The sequence below is a fragment of the Helianthus annuus genome, chromosome 4 (assembly GCF_002127325.2).
Source record: "Helianthus annuus cultivar XRQ/B chromosome 4, HanXRQr2.0-SUNRISE, whole genome shotgun sequence".
In the NCBI taxonomy this organism is placed as follows: domain Eukaryota; kingdom Viridiplantae; phylum Streptophyta; class Magnoliopsida; order Asterales; family Asteraceae; genus Helianthus; species Helianthus annuus.
In genome coordinates this window covers 204,879,376-204,902,765 of record NC_035436.2, presented here as the reverse complement: position 1 = coordinate 204,902,765, position 23,390 = coordinate 204,879,376, and the positions used below count along the sequence as shown (strand labels likewise).

The following is a 23,390-nucleotide window of genomic DNA, read 5'->3' as shown; positions in this document are numbered from 1 at the left end:
CCAAATCATTTTCGGTACTAATTTGGTATCCACCTTCTGGCGTTTTCAGAATCGTTACATTCGGTTCGACACCGGTCTAGCACCATATCTGTATTTATTGATCTTACCCTTCAAATACCATACCGTATTGTACCGAGTAATTTCGGTGCCGGTACCTAATTTCAAGATTTTCTGGATCGGTAATTTCGGTGCCGTTATCGATACCGAGCTCATCCATATTTTAACGTCTTAGCACCGTAATAACTTAACGGAAAACAACCGAAATTCCAACGTGTAAGACGTGTTGGTCCTATTATTATATATTAGGTTATTTAAAATCGTTTTTTTAGGACGAAGTGACTATCCTTACCACGTCATTTTTATTTATATTTTGATATTCGGTATTTGCTTGCCGTTGTTGACACACGTTTTGCAGTCATTGGGTCCTTGCCGCAACGCGCGGGTGGAAAATAAACTAGTTAGAACTTAAAAAAAAAAAAAAAAACTCTTTTAAACAACAAAATAAGTAAACTACATGAAAAGATTGTAAAGATTTGTTCAACATCCAATATTCCATAAAATAATCATAAAGTTTATGAAATTTAACATAGTTTTTTCTAACATATATTATATATACCTTTCATATAACTGTTAATGAATAGTTCTGTCATGATATGGTTCTAGGCTACGATGGAGGTGGAATCTGTTTGTCCGTTTTTAAGTCAGGTTTTCTTTCCTTTCATCGACACCTAATCATCTAGACTGATTTCTCACATGAAATCGCTAAACTTTTGTCTCCTTTTTAAACCATGAAAGTCGTTCCATACGCACGTATGTTTTTCCGCTCGACTTTAGTTCCAAATGAACCATGAAAGTCGTTACATAGAACGTATGTTTTCCGCTCGACTTTAGTTCCAACTGAACCACCCAATCATATTCATCTCCACTAGACAATAATGCACATACACTAATTCAGGAGAAAACCCATGACCCCCCCCCCCCCCCGGGTTAGGAACCGGACCTAGGACCTCATGGTCCCTAAACCTTATCCAATACCTAAGGTGTCATTAGGCTATAATGCTATGGACAAGACGACACTGTTGATATTTGAAATTCCTAAGAATCTTCTAAGTAGGTTAGCGCTAAATAAATTTTATTTAATGCAACTTTTGTTATGATCTTTGTAACTTTCATGAGACATATTGGTGATCCTAGTCTAAAACGTGTTCTATTTCATACCCGTCGGATACCCAATTACTCATTACCCGTAAGCTATCAAGTATACCCACAAATTGTAAGTTGGAATTCTCAAATACATTTCTTACTAATTTGCTTTGGGTTGAGTTCATTTCAGAACTCTAAATAACTACAGAACTTTCAGAACTCCTAATAAACAATCATTTTATATATAAGTTTTTGTATTTAGGATCTTTTTATCATCTATTATATGTATTTCTTTGATTACATACATGTTAAAAGTAGTTTACATATGTTTAATTGCCAAAATTATATATATGTGTCATAACTAATTACATATATGTAAAAAAACTAGTTTAGATATGTGTAATTATAAAATTACATATAAAAAATGCTAAAATTACTCTTAACATGTATGTAATAGTAAAAATACACATAATAAATGATAAAATTATCCTAAACATAAAAATATATAAATAAAAAGATTGTTTATTAGGAGTTCTGCGAGTTCTGTAAGTATTTATGGTTCTGAAATGATCCTGGCCCAATTTGCTTTTTAAACATATAATTTATATCACTCAGGGAAATCAGAAATATAAAAACCACAAAGGACTAGTAGACGCTCTATAACCCAATGGCAAAGAAATATTGATTTCCTTTTTTCAATTAAGGGTATGGTTAAGATAAACAAGTATGTATGCTTCAGGTAATCGGGTCGAGAATCACCTAATACCATACCCGTCTCAAATCCGTAAAAGTGTTTCAAATTATCCCTAATTGGAGGAGCTATTTCCGGCAGCGGGATCGTTAACCCCTTGCGGGTCCCCCGAAACTTCTTATTGTTCTAATAAAACACAAAAACCAGATGCATAATCCCAAACATCAGAAAAACTTCTAATTGTGTTGTACTAAAACACAAAAAACCAGTCCCAAACACCCCCTTTAAATTACCTATTTTAAACTTTCAGATGTGCTATTCAAAATGTTGTTACATGCATCTTCAGCTGCTCTATTTAATGCAATCTCCTTCTTGGCTTTGTACACACCTTTTCCTTTAAGTTTATTATCAATAATAACTTCATAAATCCCTTCTTTTAGCCACTTATCTCTAAATCTAACCTTTAATTTCTTTTTGTGACAGAGCTCATTAAGCTTCCTTACTGGATTCTGTTGGAGCATTTCGGGAGTGATCATAGGCTCCAGTAGATTCTTAGCCACCTAAATAACACAATAAAAACAAGTCTTGACTTAGATTACGGTTTTTCAAAGTTTCGCTAAAAGGAAATGGGTTGAACAGATTAAATAACTGTGACGTTATTGGAATAAAAAACTTGAGTTTTTTGACTAAACTTCCGTTTTGCTCCCTGTGGTTTAGTAACTTTAACGGTTTTGCTCCAATCCTTTAAAAATAGCCATTTTACTCCCTGATCTATGAAGCCCTTCACGATTTTACTCCAGGCCCCTAAACGTCATCCATTTTAAACATTAGGGTTTTAACAAGTAATTCATTAATATGGGTTGGGAAAAGACATAATTGCCCATCAGGTGTTTTGCACGTGACAGGCTTTAACATTTAAAATGGATGACGTTTAGGGCGGGGAGTAAAATCATGAAGGGCTTCATAGATCAGGGAGTAAAATGGCTATTTTTAAAGGATTGGAGCAAAACCGTTAAAGTTACTAAACCACAGGGAGCAAAACGGAAGTTTACTCAAAACTTTATTTTATAAGAAAGTAGACATATATGAACCAAACCTCCCATGTAGTATCGATCGAAGAGTTACTGTCAACATAGATGGCCCCGATTGTGGACTCAACAACATCAGCTAAAGTTTTTGGAGCATCGATCAATCCATATGAATGAAAAGGATACTTTTCAATGGCTTTAATAAATACTTGAATCTGTACAAATAACATATATACAAAAGAGATGATGAAGTTGAAGATATGTACTAGAGTAAAGTACACAGATGGTCCCTGTGGTTTACTAAAATTTTGGATTTGGTCCCTAGCTTTCCAAAAGTACACAGATAGTCCCTGTGGTTTGCACTTTGTAACATATTTAGTCCCCAACTTTTTTCAAAAATACATAGATGGTCCCTATAATTTGCACTTTGTAATGCATTTACGCCCTAACTTGCACACCCTAACTTGCACATGCTAAAAACTTTAGATTTGTTGGTTGGGGACTAGATACGTTACAAAGTGCAAACCACAGGGACCATCCGTGTACTTTTGGAAAGCTAGGGACCAAATCCAAAATTTTGGTAAACCACAGGGACCATCCATGTGCTTATTTCTATGTATTATTTACAAACAAAACTAGTAAAGGGTGTGACATACCTGCTTACTAAGCATCGGATTTTCATGTCGTAGGTACTTATGGAAGTTATACTTAACTGCAACACGTGCTAATTTTTCGGTATCAACATTAGCAGCTCGTAGCGCAGTTAATGACCCTGGTGAGAGATTCGGGTACATAAAGAATTGTTGTTTACTGATTAAAAAATTGAGAATTGAATCACCGACATACTCGAGTCTTTCATACGATTCAGATTCTTGATAACTTGAATGCGTAAAAGCTTGTTGTAATAACGACTTTTCCTTGAATTTATACCCTATAATCTTCTCCATTTCCTTAAGACTTGCTAACGCTTTCTTCTCTTGTGATGATGTCACCAACTTAAGATTGGCTGTTAGAAATTTGTCAAATAATAAAATTAAGCTAGTAAGCATTTAAAATCCCAGGTATTAACAGTTGCAAGTATTTATTAATCGTTCAATATCGCTGATAATATCAGAACCGATATTCCGGATGGATATTTGACATTGATATCTGTAGAGGGCCGATAACCGACATTAACTGCATAGAACCTAGGTAAATCCCACATAGTCGTACAAAGAGATGTTGGGCATACAAGGAAAGTCTGACGTGTAGTTAACATCCTGATATATCAGTGATATATCGGTCCCCTGCCGAGATATCGGTGCAAAATATCGATTACAATATCGGTGCCGATAATATCGTCAATATTGACTGATATTTGACCAATATATCACCGATTTTCCCGATATTAGTACTTTTTCTTCTTAGTTCTACCATTCGTCTTTCTTCTTATTGTTGCTATTAGTGTTTTAAGTCTTAATTGTTAGTTGTTAGCGTTAAATGTTAGTGTTTTAAGTCTTAGTTAGTTCCTACGTGGTACAATTGTTAGTGTTTTGCAAGTTGCAAAAGGTTAATTTGTTAATGGTAGGAGAGAGTATACTGAATTGTTAGTGTTAAATTGCTATATATATAAATTTAGCATGATAATAAAATTACCGATATCCAATCAGGATAACTGATATCTCAAATACCGGTTCTTGACCGATATCCGATATTTTACTGCATTAACTACTTAGCGTCAAATACATATATTTTTCAAATTAAAAAAAAAAAAAAAAAAAAAACTCATGAGAGTATTATCCAACTACAGTTGCCCTTAACTATATGGATATAGGTACAGAAACTGTAAATTATAAAAGGAAAACACGAAGAGCAGAAGCTAAAATTCGGCTAATTCAAAGGTGAAATCAGCATACAAGCAAAATGAAGATGACAAATTAAGTAACCCTAGAACACAGGCTCATAGGCATAAACCCTAACTCGAATGAAATAGAGAGGTAGGTAGGTAGGATGGTGAAAGCTAACCGTATTCTTGGAGGCGTTTAAAGCAGTGAACGGTGACCGGATTCCTGGACGGAGAGAAGAGCGACCGCCACCATGAAGGAGAAGACGCCATTGAGTTCAATTCCATAGATGGAGGAGGTCCATATCAGTTTAATCGAACGTTTCTTGGTCATTAAATTATAAACGACTATTATTATTTGAGAAATTGGATAAATCTCAATTTTCTCAATTTGACCGATAATAATCTCAACTAAGTTATTTGCCGATAATAATCCGAACTGGTTCACTTTTGACCGATAATAGTATGCCGTTAAAAATAGCTTAAAGGAGTTAAATTTTTTTCCGAATTACAAACTGATGTTTTAGAGATTTTGATCAGAACGAAGATATAAGTCGATTTATGTAAAACTTACCTCGAAACCCGAATTGAAGCAATGTTTTCGTCGTTTGAGGCAGTATTTCAAGGTAAATTTTACATCAATAAACCCGTATCCTCGTTTAATAAAAAGCCATAAAACACCGGTTTGTAATTCAGCTTTAATCTTGTAAGAAAAAACTCCTACTAAATAAAAAACCTTGTTTAGTTGAAGGATTTGAAGCTTTTGGTTGAACGCTCTTACGAGTAGCGTTTAGAAAGAGCTACAAGCTTTTAGAGAAAAAAATGACTATTTTAACCTCTAAAGATAATGCATTTTTTAGTTATGTGTTTTTAGTTAATTCCATTTTGGCATTTTATACATTTTATTAAAAGCCACAGTTACTTTACCAAATACCTAAATATATCTAAAAAACTATAGCTACAGCTACCAGCTTCCAATCTCTAACCACCAGCTACTTTTGCCAAACATACCCTTAGACGAGAAACATAAGGTTTGTTACATATTTTTATCCTTAAATCATTTGTTTGGATTATTTATTTGTATTTATAATCTACCAAAATAATGGCAGGAAGCAAAAGAAAAAAAAAGGTCATTATAGAAAATCAGCGAGTGAAAAAGAATAACTTCACGAGAAAATTATTATGCTCGGGGGAAACAGTTGGATTCAAAACATGTAGCCGAGCTCAAAATTGAAAAATTGAAGGAGCAATTAAACGTTATGAAACACATTTGGGAATATGATATGCGGACTCTAAAGAAGGTGGATGAGATACAAAAGAACTTGAGAGAAAGAGGGGAATAACAAGACATGCGGAGTACCTAGCATGCTATATGCACGTTATGAAGCTCGGAAAGATGTTAAGGCGGCTAAATTCGATCTACAAAGTGCTAAGTACCGTCAATGTAAAAAAAATTTGAAAAAGCTAAATTTGATATTGTTGATTTGTAACTTCTATATGCATCGTGGTGTTTTGCATGATGATGTTTGGTTCTTTTGCGTTTAATGTTATCGTAGTTTGTTAATGTTCTTGTGTGCATTGATTGGGTATGTGTGCATACACGACTCAATTGTGTGACTTTCTTTGTGTCGATCATCAGATCTTTAGTTATCACTATTGTTTGAATGTTTCGTATCTAAGTTAGCATTGTTATGTCAGCAGTCTGCGGACCAAATCTGCAGACGTCTGTAGAAGAAGAGGTGGACCAAACCTCTGCAGTCTGCAAGAAGAACACTGTTTGTTTTTTAACGTATATAGACTTCTAAAATAAACTGATGGTGGTGTACGGACGGTGGTGGTGGTGTATGGTGGAGGTGGACGGTGATGGTGGTAAGCGGTGGTGGTGGTGATGGACGGTGTTGGTGATGGATAGAGGTGTACAAATCGGTTTTTTTCAAAAACCGGTTTCGGTTATTAACCGAACCGGGTTTTTTCACCCAAAACGAAAACCGGTTTTTTTTTATAACCGGTTTCGGTTACTAACCGGTTTTTCAAGTCCAAAACAATAACCGGTGTAACCGGTTAGGACCGGTTTTTCCCAAAAAAAAAAAACGTTTTTTTTTTTCGGTTTTTTAAAAACCGGTTTCGGTTATTAACCGGTTTTTCAGACCGCCGGTCCAGTTATAATACCGGTCCGGTTATAAAAAAACCGGTTTCGGTTTTTTTCCCGGTTTCGGTTCTAAAACCGGTTTTTTTGTACACCTCTAGTGATGGACGGTGGTGGTGGGTGGTGGTGTTTAACCCTCTGCAGACCTTAGAAGATCTTAGAAGTGCCTGGGCTAAGTCTGCACCAAGAAGAGCTCACGCAGACGTTTTTTAATGAAACGTCTTCAGAAAAACAAACAGTCTGTGGGTGGCAATGTCTCTGCGACGCAGACAGAAGAGTCTGCGCAGAGCTTTTCAGAAAAAACAAACAACACCTTACTGTCTCTACTTAGAGACTTATGAGTATCAAAGTGGAACAGCCTCATGTATCTCATCTCAACAACAATTTTATATCACAAAAAAAACATTATGATACAACAGAAAATGGAATAAATCCAAACCAAAAGAAAATAAGATACACAGAGCAAAACCTTAGTTTCTATCCCCAAGTCATCTTTGACCAATGGGTCAATAACAGATGGGTGATATTTTTTGAGTAAATTGCCAAAATCGTCCCTGAGGTTTGGGCATGTTTGCTATTTTCATCCAAAACAGCTTTTCTGTACCATCTAGTCTTTCATTTTTTGGTTTTTTTGCCATTTTCATTCAAACGTCTGACTTTTTTTGCCAAAATCGTCCCTGAGATTTGGGATTTTTTGCCATTTTTATCCAAATGTTTGATAGAAAAAAGAGTTAAATGTCATTTTAGTCCCTGTATTTTGGGTTATTTTGTCAGTTTAGTCCAAAGGTTTGAAACGTTGCCATATTAGTCCAAATAGTTTTAAACGTTGCCATTTTAGTCCACTGGGTTAACTCCATCCCTTTATTTTGTTAACTAGAAGGACATTTCGGTCATTTTAAATGTAATTCTTTAAACTAGAAAGGCAATTCGACAATATAAAATGGTCGAATTATCCTTCTAGCTAACATAAAAAAATGGACGGAGTTAACCAAGTGGACTAAAATGGCAACGCTTGAAACTATTTGGACTAAAATGGCAACGTTTCAACCTTTGGACTAAACTGGCAAAATGACCCAAACCACAGGGACCAAAATGACATTTAACTCTAGAAAAAATAAAGCAAATTAGATGTTTGGATGAAAATGGCAAAAAAATCCCAAAAGTGAAGGACTATATTGTACAAAAAAATTGTTTTGGATGAAAATGGCAAACATGCCCAAACCTCAGGGACGATTTTGGCAATTTACTCTAGTTGTTTTTTAAGTTATTTACCTGCCACCAGTACTTTGCTTAACGGTGGAGGCGGTTTCGGCGGTGGTGCTGGTGGCAACGGTGGTGGTGATAGTGGCAGACGTTGAGACGACCATAGGCTTGGTTTTGGCGACTGCCATAGCATCTAGGCGGTTCCATGTTGACTGTCGTTTTGCGATGTTTTCTTTCTCTTTGGTTTCGTCTTCTTGGTATTTGACCAGACAATCTTGGAACGTTGACTGATCGGCGTCTGAGAATATTTTTCTGACGTTTAAGGTTAGGCTTTGAACAGCTTGGTTCCAATGACCGTGCGTGTTTTTCTCCAAGGGAGAGAAGATGATGGGAAGAATCACTTTGCGGTTTTGAGTCGTTAGATTCCTTATGTGTTCGTTATTCCACAAGAACAACGCGCGTTCTGCCACCTGTCACCAGAACAGATGAAACCATCATGCAGTTGAATGAACGAATACACTTTGATACATCAACTATTTACAAAAATACAAAAAAATTAAAATAGACAAAGAAAAATCGAAAACGAGTTGTACTTTATTGATAACAGATCAAAAAAGGGGGGGGGGGGGGGGGAGCTGGAAATGAAGCTTGCCAAAAAGGTCAATATTCATCCAAGTATCCAACATCTATAAGACCATCCACATTAAACTTTAAAAACACCTAAAACGTACCTAGTCAGCTGTCATATCATAAGATCACTCATTCTTATAGATGCGGATGATGTGGCAAAAACATTTCCCGAAAACGTCCTATCGGAAATGTTCTAAAGTCGTAAATTATTTTATTTTAAACGCTTCATTCTTTAGTGATGGTAATTATATTTAGAGTTAAATTCCTTTTTATTCCCTGTGGTTTGGGCCATTTTGCCAGTTTAGTCCAAAGGTTTCATTTTTCGCCTGTGGGTCCAAAAAGGTTTCACCGTTGCCATTTTAGTCCACTAGGTTAACTTCATCTATTTTTCTGTTAACGAGAAGGGCAATTCGATCATTTTATATGTAATTCTGTTAACCAGAAGGGCAATTCGGCCATATAAAATGACCGAATTGCCCTTCTTGTTAACAGAAAAAATAGATGAATTTAACCCAGTGGACTAAAATGGCAACGGTGAGACCCACAGTCGAAAAATGAAACATTTGGACTAAACTGGCAAAATGACCCAAACCACAGGGAGCAAAATGGCATTTATTTAATATTATTTAAAAGAATAAAACAAAATATTTTAGGGTTGACTCTTGAAATAAATGGGTAAAAAGACTAAAATACCCTTGGGTGACAAGATTTAACAAGAAAATCTAACTGAGTTAAGCCTAAAGGACAAAACGTGCAACAAAATTCCTTGTAAAGGGCAAAACTTGTCAAAATTCGTTAAAAAGGACACCGCCTGATACGTGGTATTAAGATAAAGGACAAAACTTGTAATTTTTCCATACATTAACTTTATTGACCCAATCTGCCCACCCAGGCCTGACATGTTTTGACCCGAACCCATTCTGACCCATTACCCACTACCCAAATCTCGACCGCCCATTTTACCACCTCTGAACTTAAGACCAATGTCATCAACATCAAAAGATGAGAAAAAAGTAGGGGCGTGAATTTCTGACACGACCTGAAAACCCGACACGAACCTAACACGAAATTCGCGGGTTTAGGTTTAGTATAAACGGGTTCGGGTCAGTTTCAGGTTGAACCCGCGAACCCGTTTAGGTTAACAGGTCGGGTTCGGGTCAACCTGGTCGGGTTGGCGGGTTGACCCATTTAACACATTTATACTATATTATATTTTTTTACAATATATTTTAGGTCATAAATTAAATGGAGTGTGTATTTTATGCAATGATTATAACTTAAAAAGAGAAATTAACATAGATTTTATAATTTAAATATGATACTTTTATATACATTTGTGTTTTTAAGTAAATTTTAATTTTAATATATTAATTTCAGAAAAAAAAAAAAATTCGGGTTGAACGGGTCGTGTTCGGGTCAACCCACGAAACTTCGGGTCGTGTTCGGGTTCTTATGTATGATACAATTTTCGGGTCGGGTTGAACCCGCCAACCCGCGAACACGACCCGTTTAGCACCCCTAGAAAAAAGGGCCACAAGTTTACCTGAAAATGTGAACTGTTGATGCATTGACCGATTCGACCGAACAAAGGGGCCATAAACTTTTCGAACTCCGCAGCTTGTGTAACTTCAAGAATTTCCTCCAATTCACCAAGAAACATGACCTCTTTCGAACTACTAGTTACCGGCCAATACTTGAGCAACCCCCGAACAACAGTATCCGCCAATTTCGCATCTTTTTCGACAAACTGACAAACACAATACACGAGCTGCTGGTGATACATCGACAAACATTTCGGCTTATGAAGCGGGATCAACACGTGAGCAAGAAAAAGCTTATGTTCATCCTTCAACGGCAAAGCAAACCCGTTAACGATACTCCCTAACACCTCAAGTAATTGCGCAATCCCGTTATGTTTCTCACTTTCGAACATGAAATGATAAAAGATATTGTTAACCGCTTTCCGGATAAACGGTCGATGAACCATGAACTTCCCGTAAATTCTATGCAAGATTGTTTTCAAATACTCGCGTTCTCGTTGATCTTCCGAATCAAACAGATCAAGCAACCTCAACACGAACGAATGATCGACGTACCGTTTAGCAAGCTTCGCATTCGTTTCGGGTGACGCCACAAACCGAAGAAGAAACTCGTACACGATTTGAAGATGCGGCCACGACGGGTCCATAAAAAACTCGTCGTCTTCTTGATCGTACAAATCCACGGCTTTGTTTTCGTGGTTCAAATTCGGTAGAGCCCGGAACAGATTCGCAGCCACCATTTTCGTTATCTCCTGTATCGTAACCTCGTTGAACTTCGAATTAACCGACGACACGTAATCAACGAGCTCGAGCAACGTCTGTTTCTTCACGTCTTTCTCTTTAACATTCTTTTCGGGTTCGTTAAAATCGAACACCACACAACACATGTTCAACTTCTTGATGAACAAGTTGTGTTTTTCGGAACTCGACACTATTCGAAAACTCGGTAATGCTTCATAAGAAGCAGGAACTGAGTCAACATTTGACTTTGACTTTGACTTAACAGTCAAACTCAATTTTGAAACTTTATCACTCACACCAGTTGAATTCACAACAGCAGAATCCAATTCATTGCTTCTTTCATCATTATGAACTGATTTAGAAGATGATTTCCTAGGAAGCTTATTCAATATTTGCTTAATCATAATTCCAAAATAAAAAAAAAAATAAAAAAAAACCCTAATTTGAAAACGAAAAACCCTAATTTTAACCCCCAATTAATCAAAGATTCAACCTTTAATCATACCCAGATCACATTCGTTTCTGAAACTTAATCAGCAGCTTCAAATATCAAAATCTTGACAAAAGCTCGTACCTTTGAGTCTCTAACAGTCGAATTGAGTTGAAATTTGATGGGGGTTTGACTTCAAGTGAGTCATGTTGACTTTTGAGTGCATAATTTTGATGATGATTGTTATTATGGTGATGGGGTTGTGGGATTAAGAAGCTTAGAGGAACAGGGGAAGAGGGTTCTGAGTGATTTCGAAATTTAGTTTGAATTCAAATGAAAAGGTTCTAGAGAGAGAAAGAAAGTTGAGTGTGACCGACAGAAGAGAGAGAGAGAGAAGAAGAAGGTGGGGATTAAGGGGATAAAAGATAAAGATTAAGAATAAACATGATGCTAATGATTGTTTAGTGGATGAAGTGGAAACTAAATGCCTAAAACAAGGAGATAGTTTATTAGAATGGTAGGTGGTGTTTAATTGTTAATTGTTAAAATTTAATGATTGAGTAGTGGGTTGGCGTCTGAGTCCACGTCTTCATGTAGAGACGCTAAACACCGTCTTTCATAGGGGCGTTAAGAGGAAGACATGAGTGTTGTAACAAACGTGAGTTTGGAAGAGTGGATATGTGTATGGATACTAGTTTTGCCAATGCAGTCTGTCATGTGAGGGAAGGAGGTATTGCACTTTGCAGAATTTAAAGGATCTAAGTACATAGGCAAGTTACTAGCTATGTTGTCAAAAGCATAAGATGTAAAGGCCTAGCCTAGGCGCCAAATGCTTAAAAAGTGAGGGCTTATTTTTAAGCCAAGCCAGCGTATAGTATAAAATATTATTTTTGAAAATTTTAGAGTTGTTTAGGGTTAGTTTATGTTTATTTAAGGGTTTTGAACGATTTTTGGCCGAACTTTAAGAAGAGTTTGACTTGAAGTTGCACCTTGGAAATCGCTCCTTTCTTGTCACAATGATTTTGTTGCGCTGTGCTTCTGTGCCTAGGTGCTCGCCTTGTGCGCTTTTTACAACATGCGTTACAAGTTATGTTTCATTCAATACAAAAATGAAAAGGGTAATAATTGCATAAATTAAGAGAGCTTTGTTTTTCATCGTCAAGTCATCAAGCTCACGACATCTACAGTGGAGTCGCTATCCAGATTAGCTTAGTAAAATATTGAATCGACACAGACTTAAACGATGTAAGTCTAAATTAAAGTTAATTTACTATACTAGTTTGACTCCAAACTTTATATATCGAGCTTAATTAGGCTCGTATAGCTAAATAAGTCTTATTATATATAAATATTGTAAATTTTGTTTAGAGTAATATATATATATACACACACGCACACACTAAATATTATTGTGTTTAATTATGAAAAAAAGTAGTTATGCACCGCTTATGGTCTAGTAGTAGGAGGCTTAGTTTCTCCAGCATAGACCCAAGTTCGATCCCCCTTGTGTCACTTTTGGTGGATTAAGGCAGTAGAGAATTTGATCTAGGCCTTGTGCGAGGTTGTTAGTTCGAATCTCAATCCCACTGAGGTTTTCGTTCCATCGTGTGTTACGCTAAGAGAGTTCTACTCTTGTGGTGGCACACCGACTGTAAAGTGACAGTCGGCAGTATGGTTTCTCGGGGGAACGTCCAAACCAAAATCTAAAGCTAGCGTAAGCCCGGTTAAGACAACATAATTTGGCCATAGTTAGGCAATGAGGTTCTCCAATTTGAGGAATACGGTGGCCAAACACAAGAAAGTCGTCGTTCCAAAAATTAATAAAATATTTAAAGAAAAATCTATGCTACACTATATATAAAACTATAGTTATAAATATACATAAGATTAGGCATATGTATATATACAATATATAATAATCACATAGGTGATGATCATAAAAGGAGTAGAGCTCAAATAAAGCTAGTGATTTAAAAATTATTCATTAGACAAGTTCAGTTTTAGTTGTAACGTTTAAAACAAGTTAATCTTGAGTTAGACGAGCTTAAGTTCAGCTGGACTCGACTCGATTAATTTCAGTAACTCAAAGAAACAAAAAGATTCCTTTTATAATTCGTAAACTAGAAAGAGTAGTACAAGTCCCGGGCAGATTATTATATGTGTAGTTCGGTAGTTGTTTAAAAAAAAATAATAAGCAATATGTCCATAAAACATCGACCAAAGGCTGCTAATATTGTTTAATTAAAAGTTAGAAACTTTTATAAACAAAGGCTGCTAATATTGTTTAATTAAAACTTTTATAAAGAAAAAAACTTAATGGTGGGTGGGGTGGCGGGTGATGGGTGGGCGATGGGCAAAATGGTGTGGGTTTTTTTTATATTAATGTTAAGTAGTTTTTAAGATTATTTATTGAGAAAACATTTCAACAACCCATTTTGAGTTTAATATATAAAAATACTAGGTTATAACCCTGTGTATTACACAGGGTATGTTACACCCTAATTCGTATTTGACAAAAAGTCGCAGCGGAAACTCGTGCCATAAAATTTCTTTCATTATTAATGTCATGACTTACTTTTTTTTTTAAAGGAGAAGTTCATTCAATGTCATGACTTACTTGAAAGTACGTTTTAATATGTATCTTTTACAAAAAAATAAAGCATAAGCCCTGATTACTAATAATACATATTCAGTTATTCCCGTACAATCTAGCTTGTGGCTCGCTCTTCGAGCTCTGTTCCTCGTGATAACCACCCGTGATTCGTACAACCTGCACTCACCACATACATTCATCACATTAGTATACAATACATAAACAAGACTCAATACATGTACACTTTCCATTCAGCTTTCTCTCTAACTTTAAGCATATCATTAGCGTATCTATTCCCTTGTGAGTCTTCAATAATGTACCTGCGTAAACCTTCGTTTTCTAGGTACATAATTAATATCATTAGCACTTAACGTATCCAAAATCATACTTCATATACTCGTGCATACATCCATACCTCATTACATACATGCCTACACTCATACGTATCTTCATATATTCATAAATACACTTCTACATATGTACCTACATTCATACGTCTCTACATTCATGCCTACGATCACGCGTACTCCCATACATACACAAATACACATTTGCATACATACATACATTTCTACGCCTTCACATATATACATACTATCATACGTATCTTCATATATACATAAATACGCTTCTACATACGTACCTATATTCATACGTCTCTACATTCATGCCTACGATCACACGTACTCCCATACATACACAAATACACATTTGCATACATACATACATTTCTACGCCATCACATATATACATACTATCATACGTATCTTCATATATTCATAAATACGCTTCTACATACATACCTACATTCATAGGTCTCTACATACATGCATACATACACATCTACATACGGACATACCTTTCCTACATCTTTACATACATGCATATACTCATACATATCTTTATGCATACGTACATACACCTCTACATACATATATACCCTTCCTACATCGTTATATACATGCATACACTCGTACATATCTTTATACATACATACGTATACATCTACATACGTACATACTTTAACGAACACGTACTAGGTCACGCGTACCACTTACATAATCATACATTATTAACATGGGTCTTAGACTTAGCTTTATAGCCCATAAACATCTAAGGAACCATCAAAATCATGTTTGGAAAGTCCACCGTAGTCCACGGATATCAAATCGAAGCCCACGGTACATAAATTAACTTAAATAACAAGATTTCAGCTTTTGGGACTTGGGAAGGCCGTCGCCGACGCCCCTAGGGCCGTCGCCGACGGGCCTTGCATTTTCCCGTAGCCCAAAAACCCGTAGACAGGTAATTAACCCGTCAGCACAAAAACTGATTTTCCCTTGCCCGTCGGCGACGACCCCCTACCCGTCGGCGACGCCCTCTAGTTTTTGCAGTTTTCTGCAGGTTCGTTTCGTCGTCCGTACGCACTAAAACGCACGTAACTTTTGAACCGTTTACCCGTTTGACCTCCCGTTTCTTCCTACATGCTTGTAAATTCACATTCTATCATATGAACTTAAAATCCCATATTCGGATTAAGGAAATTCTTAACTTACACGCTATCGCCTTATTATTCATTTATGATTTATTCGACCCGTTCATGCCTTCATCCACAAAACTTGTTTGTTTGACCAAGACTTCTTATGAACCTAATAATGTCAACATTGTATATCATACAAGATTAAGTTCTCGGATGTCTTGCATCCTCTTGACCCATTTTCGCTCAAGGGCTTATTTTGACCCGTTAAGGGTATTTGCGCATTTTAAGGTCTTTAGCTTACGACAACCATACTTCTCGCTTTCTTGATTTTTCAAAACATTCGTTTAATCAAATAGCTTGTTTGTAATCAACTTTTAAGACCATTTGCTCGTTTTACCCATCAAGGGCGTTTTTGTCAACTTTGCTCTATCCTTAACAACAAAGGACTCCCTTGCATAAGTAACCAATCCTGCTACTTAGCTACAGTTCTTAATCACACATACCTCGCTCGGATCAAAATTAAGATCCGTTTAATACTTCATCGGTCTCATACAATTCTTTCTTACTTGACCTCGATCATCATACTTAATTAAATTGCACATAACTTTACATAAACAACTAAGAAGTGATTACAAAGAAATCACTTACCTCGTGCGTCCATGTTCATACTCGTTTCCTCGCCACTTTTGACCCGTTAGCCTTCCGTGCTTGATTCCTTCTCGACATGATTCCTATACTTCCATGTCATCGAAATCACATTCTTATTAGCATACATAATTGTACATGTTAACGATCATATCGATCGTATAATTCCTATTTGACTTTCATTAGTTACTTCTAGCAAGCTTAATACATGTGACCAAATTCATATCATTTCAAACTCATGTAAACCATCATGTCATCGCATTAAACACACATTCGTCAAACGCGCTCCATATAACTTACCTTAATCTTACAATTATGACAACCCGTCTAACTATCCTTCTTATACACGGTTGACTTTTAGAAGTCAACGGTTCATTTAGTTTAACTTTCGACTTATCATTATATACCCGCAACATCATAATCGACTATACGGACGACAATACATACATTTTATCATACGATTGGGGTGCGTACCATCTTTTAAGCATAATGTACAACTAATTCATGCACAATCTTCTAAATTCATACATAGTTCATCAAATCCTTCTACTAATCAACATGTGGTATTTAAAATTAAACATCATACATATTATCATCACATTTTGTTCACTTCATTTAACAACAATTCACCATTTCTTATCCAATTTCTTTAAACACTCACACACATTTATGATTCCAAACATTGTTAACATAAGTAAATATCAATTTACATTACATCATCTAAAACCCACTTCATAACTACTCATTAATCACTTACAAGTGATCTAATCTTAAGTTCTTCATAATTTCATCATACTTTTGATATGTGTACTACCTTGTAAGCATAGTGTACAACTAGTTCATGCATATCCTTATAATCTCATACATAATTCATCAATTTCTTCCTTCTAATCAACAAGAATCATACATGCATAAACATCAAACATACTAGTACCACATTTCTTTCAATTCCCCTCATAAGAATCCATCTTACAAATCAAAATACATCAATTTTAAGCAAGAATTTAAACATAGATGATTTACCCATGTCATCATCTTCACCATAACAAACGGGTTTCACCCTTAAACATCAAATTAACCTAAACCATGCATAATCCATGTTCCAAATGATGAATCTAACACATACTCATGCTCAATTTTATACCAATTCGTGATCTACAACATAACCCACTTCGTGGGTAATCACCAAAACTAGAATCTAAGACATACCTTATGATCCCCTAGTGTAGGTGATCACAAATTCGCGTTCGGTTCTGAGTTTGAGCTTCATTTATCCTTCCAATTTGATGAAAAGGATGAAGCTAGGGTTCTTAGCTCCATGGGAGCTTCCTGCTCATTCTCGAACACACGATATGTGTGTTTGTGTGTGAGAGTTTTGTTATTTAGTAACTTAACTTTCATCTTGTTCCATTTGGCCCCTCATCTTTGTCACTTAACATAAATTGCACTATTTTAGTCATTTAAGACTTTTAACCACACACTTAACTAGGTTAAACAGCCTAGTTAGTTATTTAATACTAAGTTATATAGGAACATACGGCAAATATAAACATTCGGGTTTTGGGGTGTTACAGGGTAGAATAAATAAATTTTATGTACCAAATAATAAAATAATATCTTTAAAAACCTCATTTATTGTACGGTTTGAATAAATTTAATTTTATATATTAAATAATAAAAAAATATATCTGAACCATATTGTACGGGTTGGATAAATGTAATTTTATATACCAAATAAAAAAAGTTATATCTTTAAAACCATGTGTATTATACGGGTTGAATAAATGTAATTTTATATACCAAATAATAAAAAAATTACATCTTTAAACATATGTGCATTATACGGTTAGAATAAATGTAGTTTTCTGTACTAAATAATAAAAAAAGTTATATCTTAAAAAACTCATGTATTACATGGGTCGAGTAAATGTAATTTTATATAATGAAAATAAAAATATTTAATATATTAATACACAGTTTGATTTTCGTGATAAAAATAAATTATTCTGTTGTTGCAAAATTTGTTAACAAAGTCTCAATAAATTTAACCCTTTATTTAAAACTATGTAAATCTATAAATGATAAATACTATTAGTTAGTTTATTTTAAGTTTCGTAAAATCTGTTTGATATCAAACTAAACAAAACGTTTAAATATAATTAATTCAAATAAATAATATTATAAATGAGTAGGAGATTAAACTAAATAATAATTATCCGTAAGATATTAAACTAATGAGTAGGGTTCCTACGGAAAGTGTGTTTTTCCTAGAAATTCTAGAAAGCGATCTTGTCCATCCGATTGGTGTTTTTAAGGGTTGAGATTAAATCAATGGCAATCTTGTATTAATTAACTATATTTAATAGATTGTTTTAAATGAGTAAGGGCAATTTCGTCCTTATGTGTGTTTTAAACCAATCAAAAATAACTGCCAGAGATATCACATCTCCTTAAATCACGCCAATTTCCCTCTCTCTCTCTTTCTCTCTCTAAACCCAAATTCGGAAACCCCCAAAATCATACCAAAAATACCTAAAATCATGGATGAAGATAAGATATTTTCCTTGTTCCATATACGTATGATCAAGCTTTCATTGTACTGCGTGTTTTACAAAGCGATTACGGGTGATTCTTGTTTGTAATTGACGGTATTTTGCTGGTTGCAGGGAAGAGATTCAAAAAACAGGAAACTTTGGAAAGGATAGATAGCAGCGGAACAGTTACCGGAAGCCGATCGAAAGCTGGGGCAAAATCTGCTGATGTAAAACACATTTGTATGAATCTGCTTGTTGTTAAAACACAGCTGTATGAATCTGAATTGTTGTTAAAACACAGCTGTATGAATCTGAATGATAAAACACATTTGTATGAATCTGCTTGCTGTTAAAACACAGCTGTATGAATCTGAATGATAAAACACATTTGTATGAATCTGCTTGCCGTTAAAACACAGCTGTATAAATCTGAATGCTAAAACACATTTGTATGAATCTGCTTGCTGTTAAAACACAGGTGTATGAATCTGAATGCTAAAACACAACTGTATGAATCTGCTTGCTGTTAAAACACAACAGTATGAATCTGCTTGCTGTTAAAACACAACTGTATGAATCTGAATGCTAAAACACAACTGTATGCATCTGCTTGCTGTTAAAACACAATTGTTTTAATCTGAATGCTAAAACACAACTGTATGAATCTGCTTGCTGTTAAAACACAGCTGTATGAATCTAAAACGCTAAAACACAACTGTATGAATCTTCTTGCTGTTAAAACACAACTGTATGAATCTGAATAATAAAACACAACTGTATGAATCTGCTTGCTGTTAAAACACATCACCAAGAACAAACTGTTAAAACACAGTATCAAGAACATGCTGATAGATTCCAGCAAGAAAACGAAGGAATTATTGATATTACGTGAGATCAGAAATCTAAAATAAAAAATTCCGAAATTTATGGATAGTTAGTTATTGAAGATAATTTCCTAAAATAAAAATAGATTGTGAAAGTACATAAATGCCCTTTTAGATAAAATCCTTCAATGCCACATGTCGCATTCTTATTGCTTCCTAGACTTTCTAGGAAAAACACACTTTCCACCCAACTCCTACTCTTAAACTAATAATATTTAGTAGGAGAGTTATCTATAATTAATTATATTTAATTAAAAGAGATTAAACTAAAATAATGATTATCTATAAGAGATTGCCTAATATGATGACAAGTGTCCCTAAAGTGGTTTATTTTATTATATAGTAAGACTAGATTAGAACCCCGTGTAGTGTATTACACAGATTAAATGAATATAACTTTATATATACTAAATAATAAAACAAATTTATTTTTAAAAACTTCGTTTATTACACAGTTGAATAAATGATTTTATATATTAAATAATATATATATAGAGAAAGTATAATGTACTTCAAGGCTTAACCTACATTAACATACATGACAAAAAATATAACGTGCGTTATTATCATAGAACGTGCGTGATTATAGTCCCATGCGTGATTATGTGGTCCCATGCGTAATTATGTGGTCCCATGTGTGATTATGTGGTCCCATGCGTGATTATACCCCTGATCCAACGGTTACCATTGTCTCCTACGTGATGTATGATAAGGCTTTTTGTATGTTAACCTTACTCTATATATATATATATATATATTTAAGAATCTCACAATTGGACGAAAATTTACGGTTGTTACATTCCTCCACTGGTGTTAAAAAAACTTAACAGAGTTAAATTTTTTAACGAATTACACAAAAATGTTTTAGGGGTTTTACCATAACGATGATATGAGTCGACTGATGTAAAACTAACCTCGAAACGGTGCTCCAAACGACTTGATTTTTGTTAATTGGAAGTTTAAACACCTAAATTAAAGCATCATTTTCGTCGTTTTGAGCACTGTTTCGAGGTAAGTTTTCCATCAATTGACTCATATCGTTGTTCTTATCAAAAGCCCTAAAACATTTGTTTGTAATTCAAAAAAAAAAAACTTAACTCAGTTAAGTTTTTTTAACGGGAGACCAGTGGAGAAAAAATAGGTGAAAGGTTGGACTGGCAGGGGGAATATTCAACAGTAGGACTGTCAATGGCCAATGACGTCTGCTAAGGATTATTACAGGCCAATTTCCTTAATTAAATACATCCTTTAAATTTCCTTTTATAATATAGAAGGTTATTTTAGTTATTTTACATAGACTTAACTAAGTAAACCAATGTCTGTCCATTGAGGGACTATTCGAGTAATAGTTGATCAAACCACAGGGAACAAACATGCCATTTTGAGAAGGTGGGGATTAAAGGTAAAAAATGACAAACCATAGGGATCATCTTGGCAATTAACTCAAATAGTTATTAATAATTAATATATATGGGCATTTATGAACCACACAACTCATATTTCTTAGAAAGTAAGATGAATTAAGTTGTATGTTTGCTTAATCTTGTAACCATATACTAACTGATGTCTGCTTAGAAAGTAAGATAAATTAAGTTGTATTATTGCTTAATCTTGTGACCACATACTAACTAATGTAGAAACAAATACAAAACCACCATAAAGATGCACATGTTAAAAAACGCCCAAGTTATTTAGCACTTTCAGGATTATTTTGCATCATCATCGGAGCACTTCTTAGAGCAGAGAAACTTCGTTAGTCGCTTTGCATCTTTATCTTTCATGCCCTTGCATGATGGATGAAACCTGCAAAATAACCGGATGTGCATCAATAACATGTACAAATCCAAGAACAACCTCATATAATAAATTAAGCTAATAATTATCTAAACTATTGGAAATTATTTCTCATCCACAATTTAGAAATTAAATATATAAAAATGATTTGTTTATTTAATGATAACTAATCAAAATAGCATTATAGGTAGAGGATCCTGTAAAAAGTGTGAGAAGTGTATTATAACACTATATATAATACTATATAACACCATATAAACACCGTATAACAATATGTAACACCATATAATATCATATAACACTATGTAACACTATATATCATTATATAACAAATATAACATTATACATCTATCATAGACATGCTATAAGACAACCTGTAGTGTTATATTTGTTATATAATGATATATAGTGTTACATAGTGTTATATGGTATTATATGGTGTTACATATTGTTATACGGTGTTTATATGGTGTTATATAGTATTATATATAGTGTTATAATACACTTCTCACACTTTGAGCACTTTTTACGCTATCCTTACCCTAGCATTATAAATTCGTTAATGATATAATGTTGATTCTGTCAGCTTACAAATAACTTTTTAAATACAAAATAAAAAAATGTCTCATCTGTAGCATGAACATTATGCATGTGATTATTGATGATATTTGGACAAGATATACCAGCATTCGCATCCATTGCATTGCACCATAAAGAGATCTGGATTGCAGGGCATTTGACAATCACAATACCTTCATGTATCATGTATATACCAGTTAGTTCATAAATCTTGTCAAATAGAAAAATGAAGTGATGAAGATTATAACATTTATAAATTAAAAGCAACATAATATATGCCATTTTGGGACATGAACACTCATAAAATAAAGTGAATAACATGTAGTTGATAGAATCAAAATACTCACACGGCAACAGAATCATTGACGATACATTTTTCAACACAATCGTACTCAAATCGACAAAAATAATCGTCAACGCCGACACACTTTAGGGTCATGTAGTTCTCTAAGGAACGAACAACACACTTCCCTTGGATGGCATGAATGCTCTGTACATCATAGTGATTAGACGAAATCACCTCCTTTGTACCATGAAACCTTTTCCTCCCCTGCTTTGTCTCCTCTGGAAAATAATACCTCTGAATCCGAACCATTTGATGCTCAACATCCAACGACTGTACTCGAGCAACATAAACGGATGTTTTAGGGTCATGAGACCTTATACGCACATAATCACCGACTGTACATACAAACAAACCAACAACATCGTTAAGTCTCGCAATAAATAGATTTTTAGTGTAAGATAAAAATATATAACTATGAAAAAAGTTCCACATCATTTAATTTTCAGGTTACACAATCATAATGGCTGAACTTTGAGTGTTTACATGATATGCGTACATAATGCGCGATGTAAAATATACATGTCATACCTTTGATGATTATGTTGGTACCGTTGATTGTGTAGGAATTTACGTTCTGCACCATTGTTGATACTAAATTAAGGCCAGAATTCTTTTTGAAACTGAAACAGGAACAGAAGAAGAAAATGACCAAAAGAAACAGAAATGTGAGAGACCGCAAAGAAAAAATGGCGAACTTGAGAATTTGAGAAAAGTCGACAATAACGGATGTGTTTTAATAGGGGTGGGTGATGAATATATCGCGAACATAATTTATGGCAGACATTAAATGGTATGTAAAAACATATTTATTTTATATATTTTTAACGGCCAACAGAATCAATCCCGAAAATTCTCGAGGCACCCACTAGACCAAACAGAGTACTCCAAGAGTAACCCGAGTCCACCACCAATTCCGAGGAAAACCCGATAAGCCACCCACCCACCCATAGGCACGACGGTAAAATTACCAGTAAAACCCGTTTGGCTCAAGGATCGAACCCAGGTTTCCCTAGGTCTCCTATCATTGCCCATCAATGCCTCACTCTGTGCCAAGTAGGAGTTGAACTTGCATCTCTCAAGAGAAATGCAAGCTTTTCACCACTTGATCATCTGGCGAAAATTATCATAGAATACTTAATTGTTGCGAGAAAAGAAAATCT

At 34.7% G+C, this 23,390-nt stretch overlaps 3 protein-coding genes across 4 annotated transcripts; all 3 read right to left on the bottom strand.

Moving 5' to 3' along the window:
• Nucleotides 1-1,924: 1,924 nt before the first annotated feature.
• Nucleotides 1,925-5,024, bottom strand: LOC110938142 (ribonuclease 3-like protein 3). Of its 2 annotated transcripts, XM_022180613.2 has the most exons (4): nucleotides 4,867-5,024; nucleotides 3,519-3,868; nucleotides 2,931-3,077; nucleotides 1,925-2,394 (listed from the first exon to the last, which is right to left on the bottom strand). In XM_022180613.2, exons 1-4 carry the CDS (start codon nucleotides 4,970-4,972, stop codon nucleotides 2,128-2,130), a joined length of 870 nt encoding a protein of 289 aa, XP_022036305.1. In that variant the 5' UTR covers nucleotides 4,973-5,024; the 3' UTR covers nucleotides 1,925-2,127. The 2 variants fall into 2 exon arrangements, with proteins under 2 accessions (XP_022036305.1, XP_022036306.1); XM_022180614.2 differs by lacking the exon at nucleotides 2,931-3,077.
• A 2,171-nt stretch (nucleotides 5,025-7,195) lies between these two features.
• LOC110938141 (serine/threonine protein phosphatase 2A 59 kDa regulatory subunit B' gamma isoform) lies at nucleotides 7,196-11,806 on the bottom strand. The gene is made up of 2 exons (XM_022180612.2): nucleotides 10,207-11,806; nucleotides 7,196-8,503 (listed from the first exon to the last, which is right to left on the bottom strand). The coding sequence occupies exons 1-2, from the start codon at nucleotides 11,347-11,349 to the stop codon at nucleotides 8,099-8,101; spliced, it is 1,548 nt and encodes a 515-aa protein (XP_022036304.1). The 5' UTR covers nucleotides 11,350-11,806; the 3' UTR covers nucleotides 7,196-8,098.
• A 9,280-nt stretch (nucleotides 11,807-21,086) lies between these two features.
• LOC110935337 (chromatin remodeling protein EBS) lies at nucleotides 21,087-22,932 on the bottom strand. Its single transcript, XM_022177754.2, has 4 exons — nucleotides 22,759-22,932; nucleotides 22,232-22,565; nucleotides 21,989-22,057; nucleotides 21,087-21,314 (listed from the first exon to the last, which is right to left on the bottom strand). Exons 1-4 carry the CDS (start codon nucleotides 22,811-22,813, stop codon nucleotides 21,218-21,220), a joined length of 555 nt encoding a protein of 184 aa, XP_022033446.1. The 5' UTR covers nucleotides 22,814-22,932; the 3' UTR covers nucleotides 21,087-21,217.
• Nucleotides 22,933-23,390: the final 458 nt, after the last annotated feature.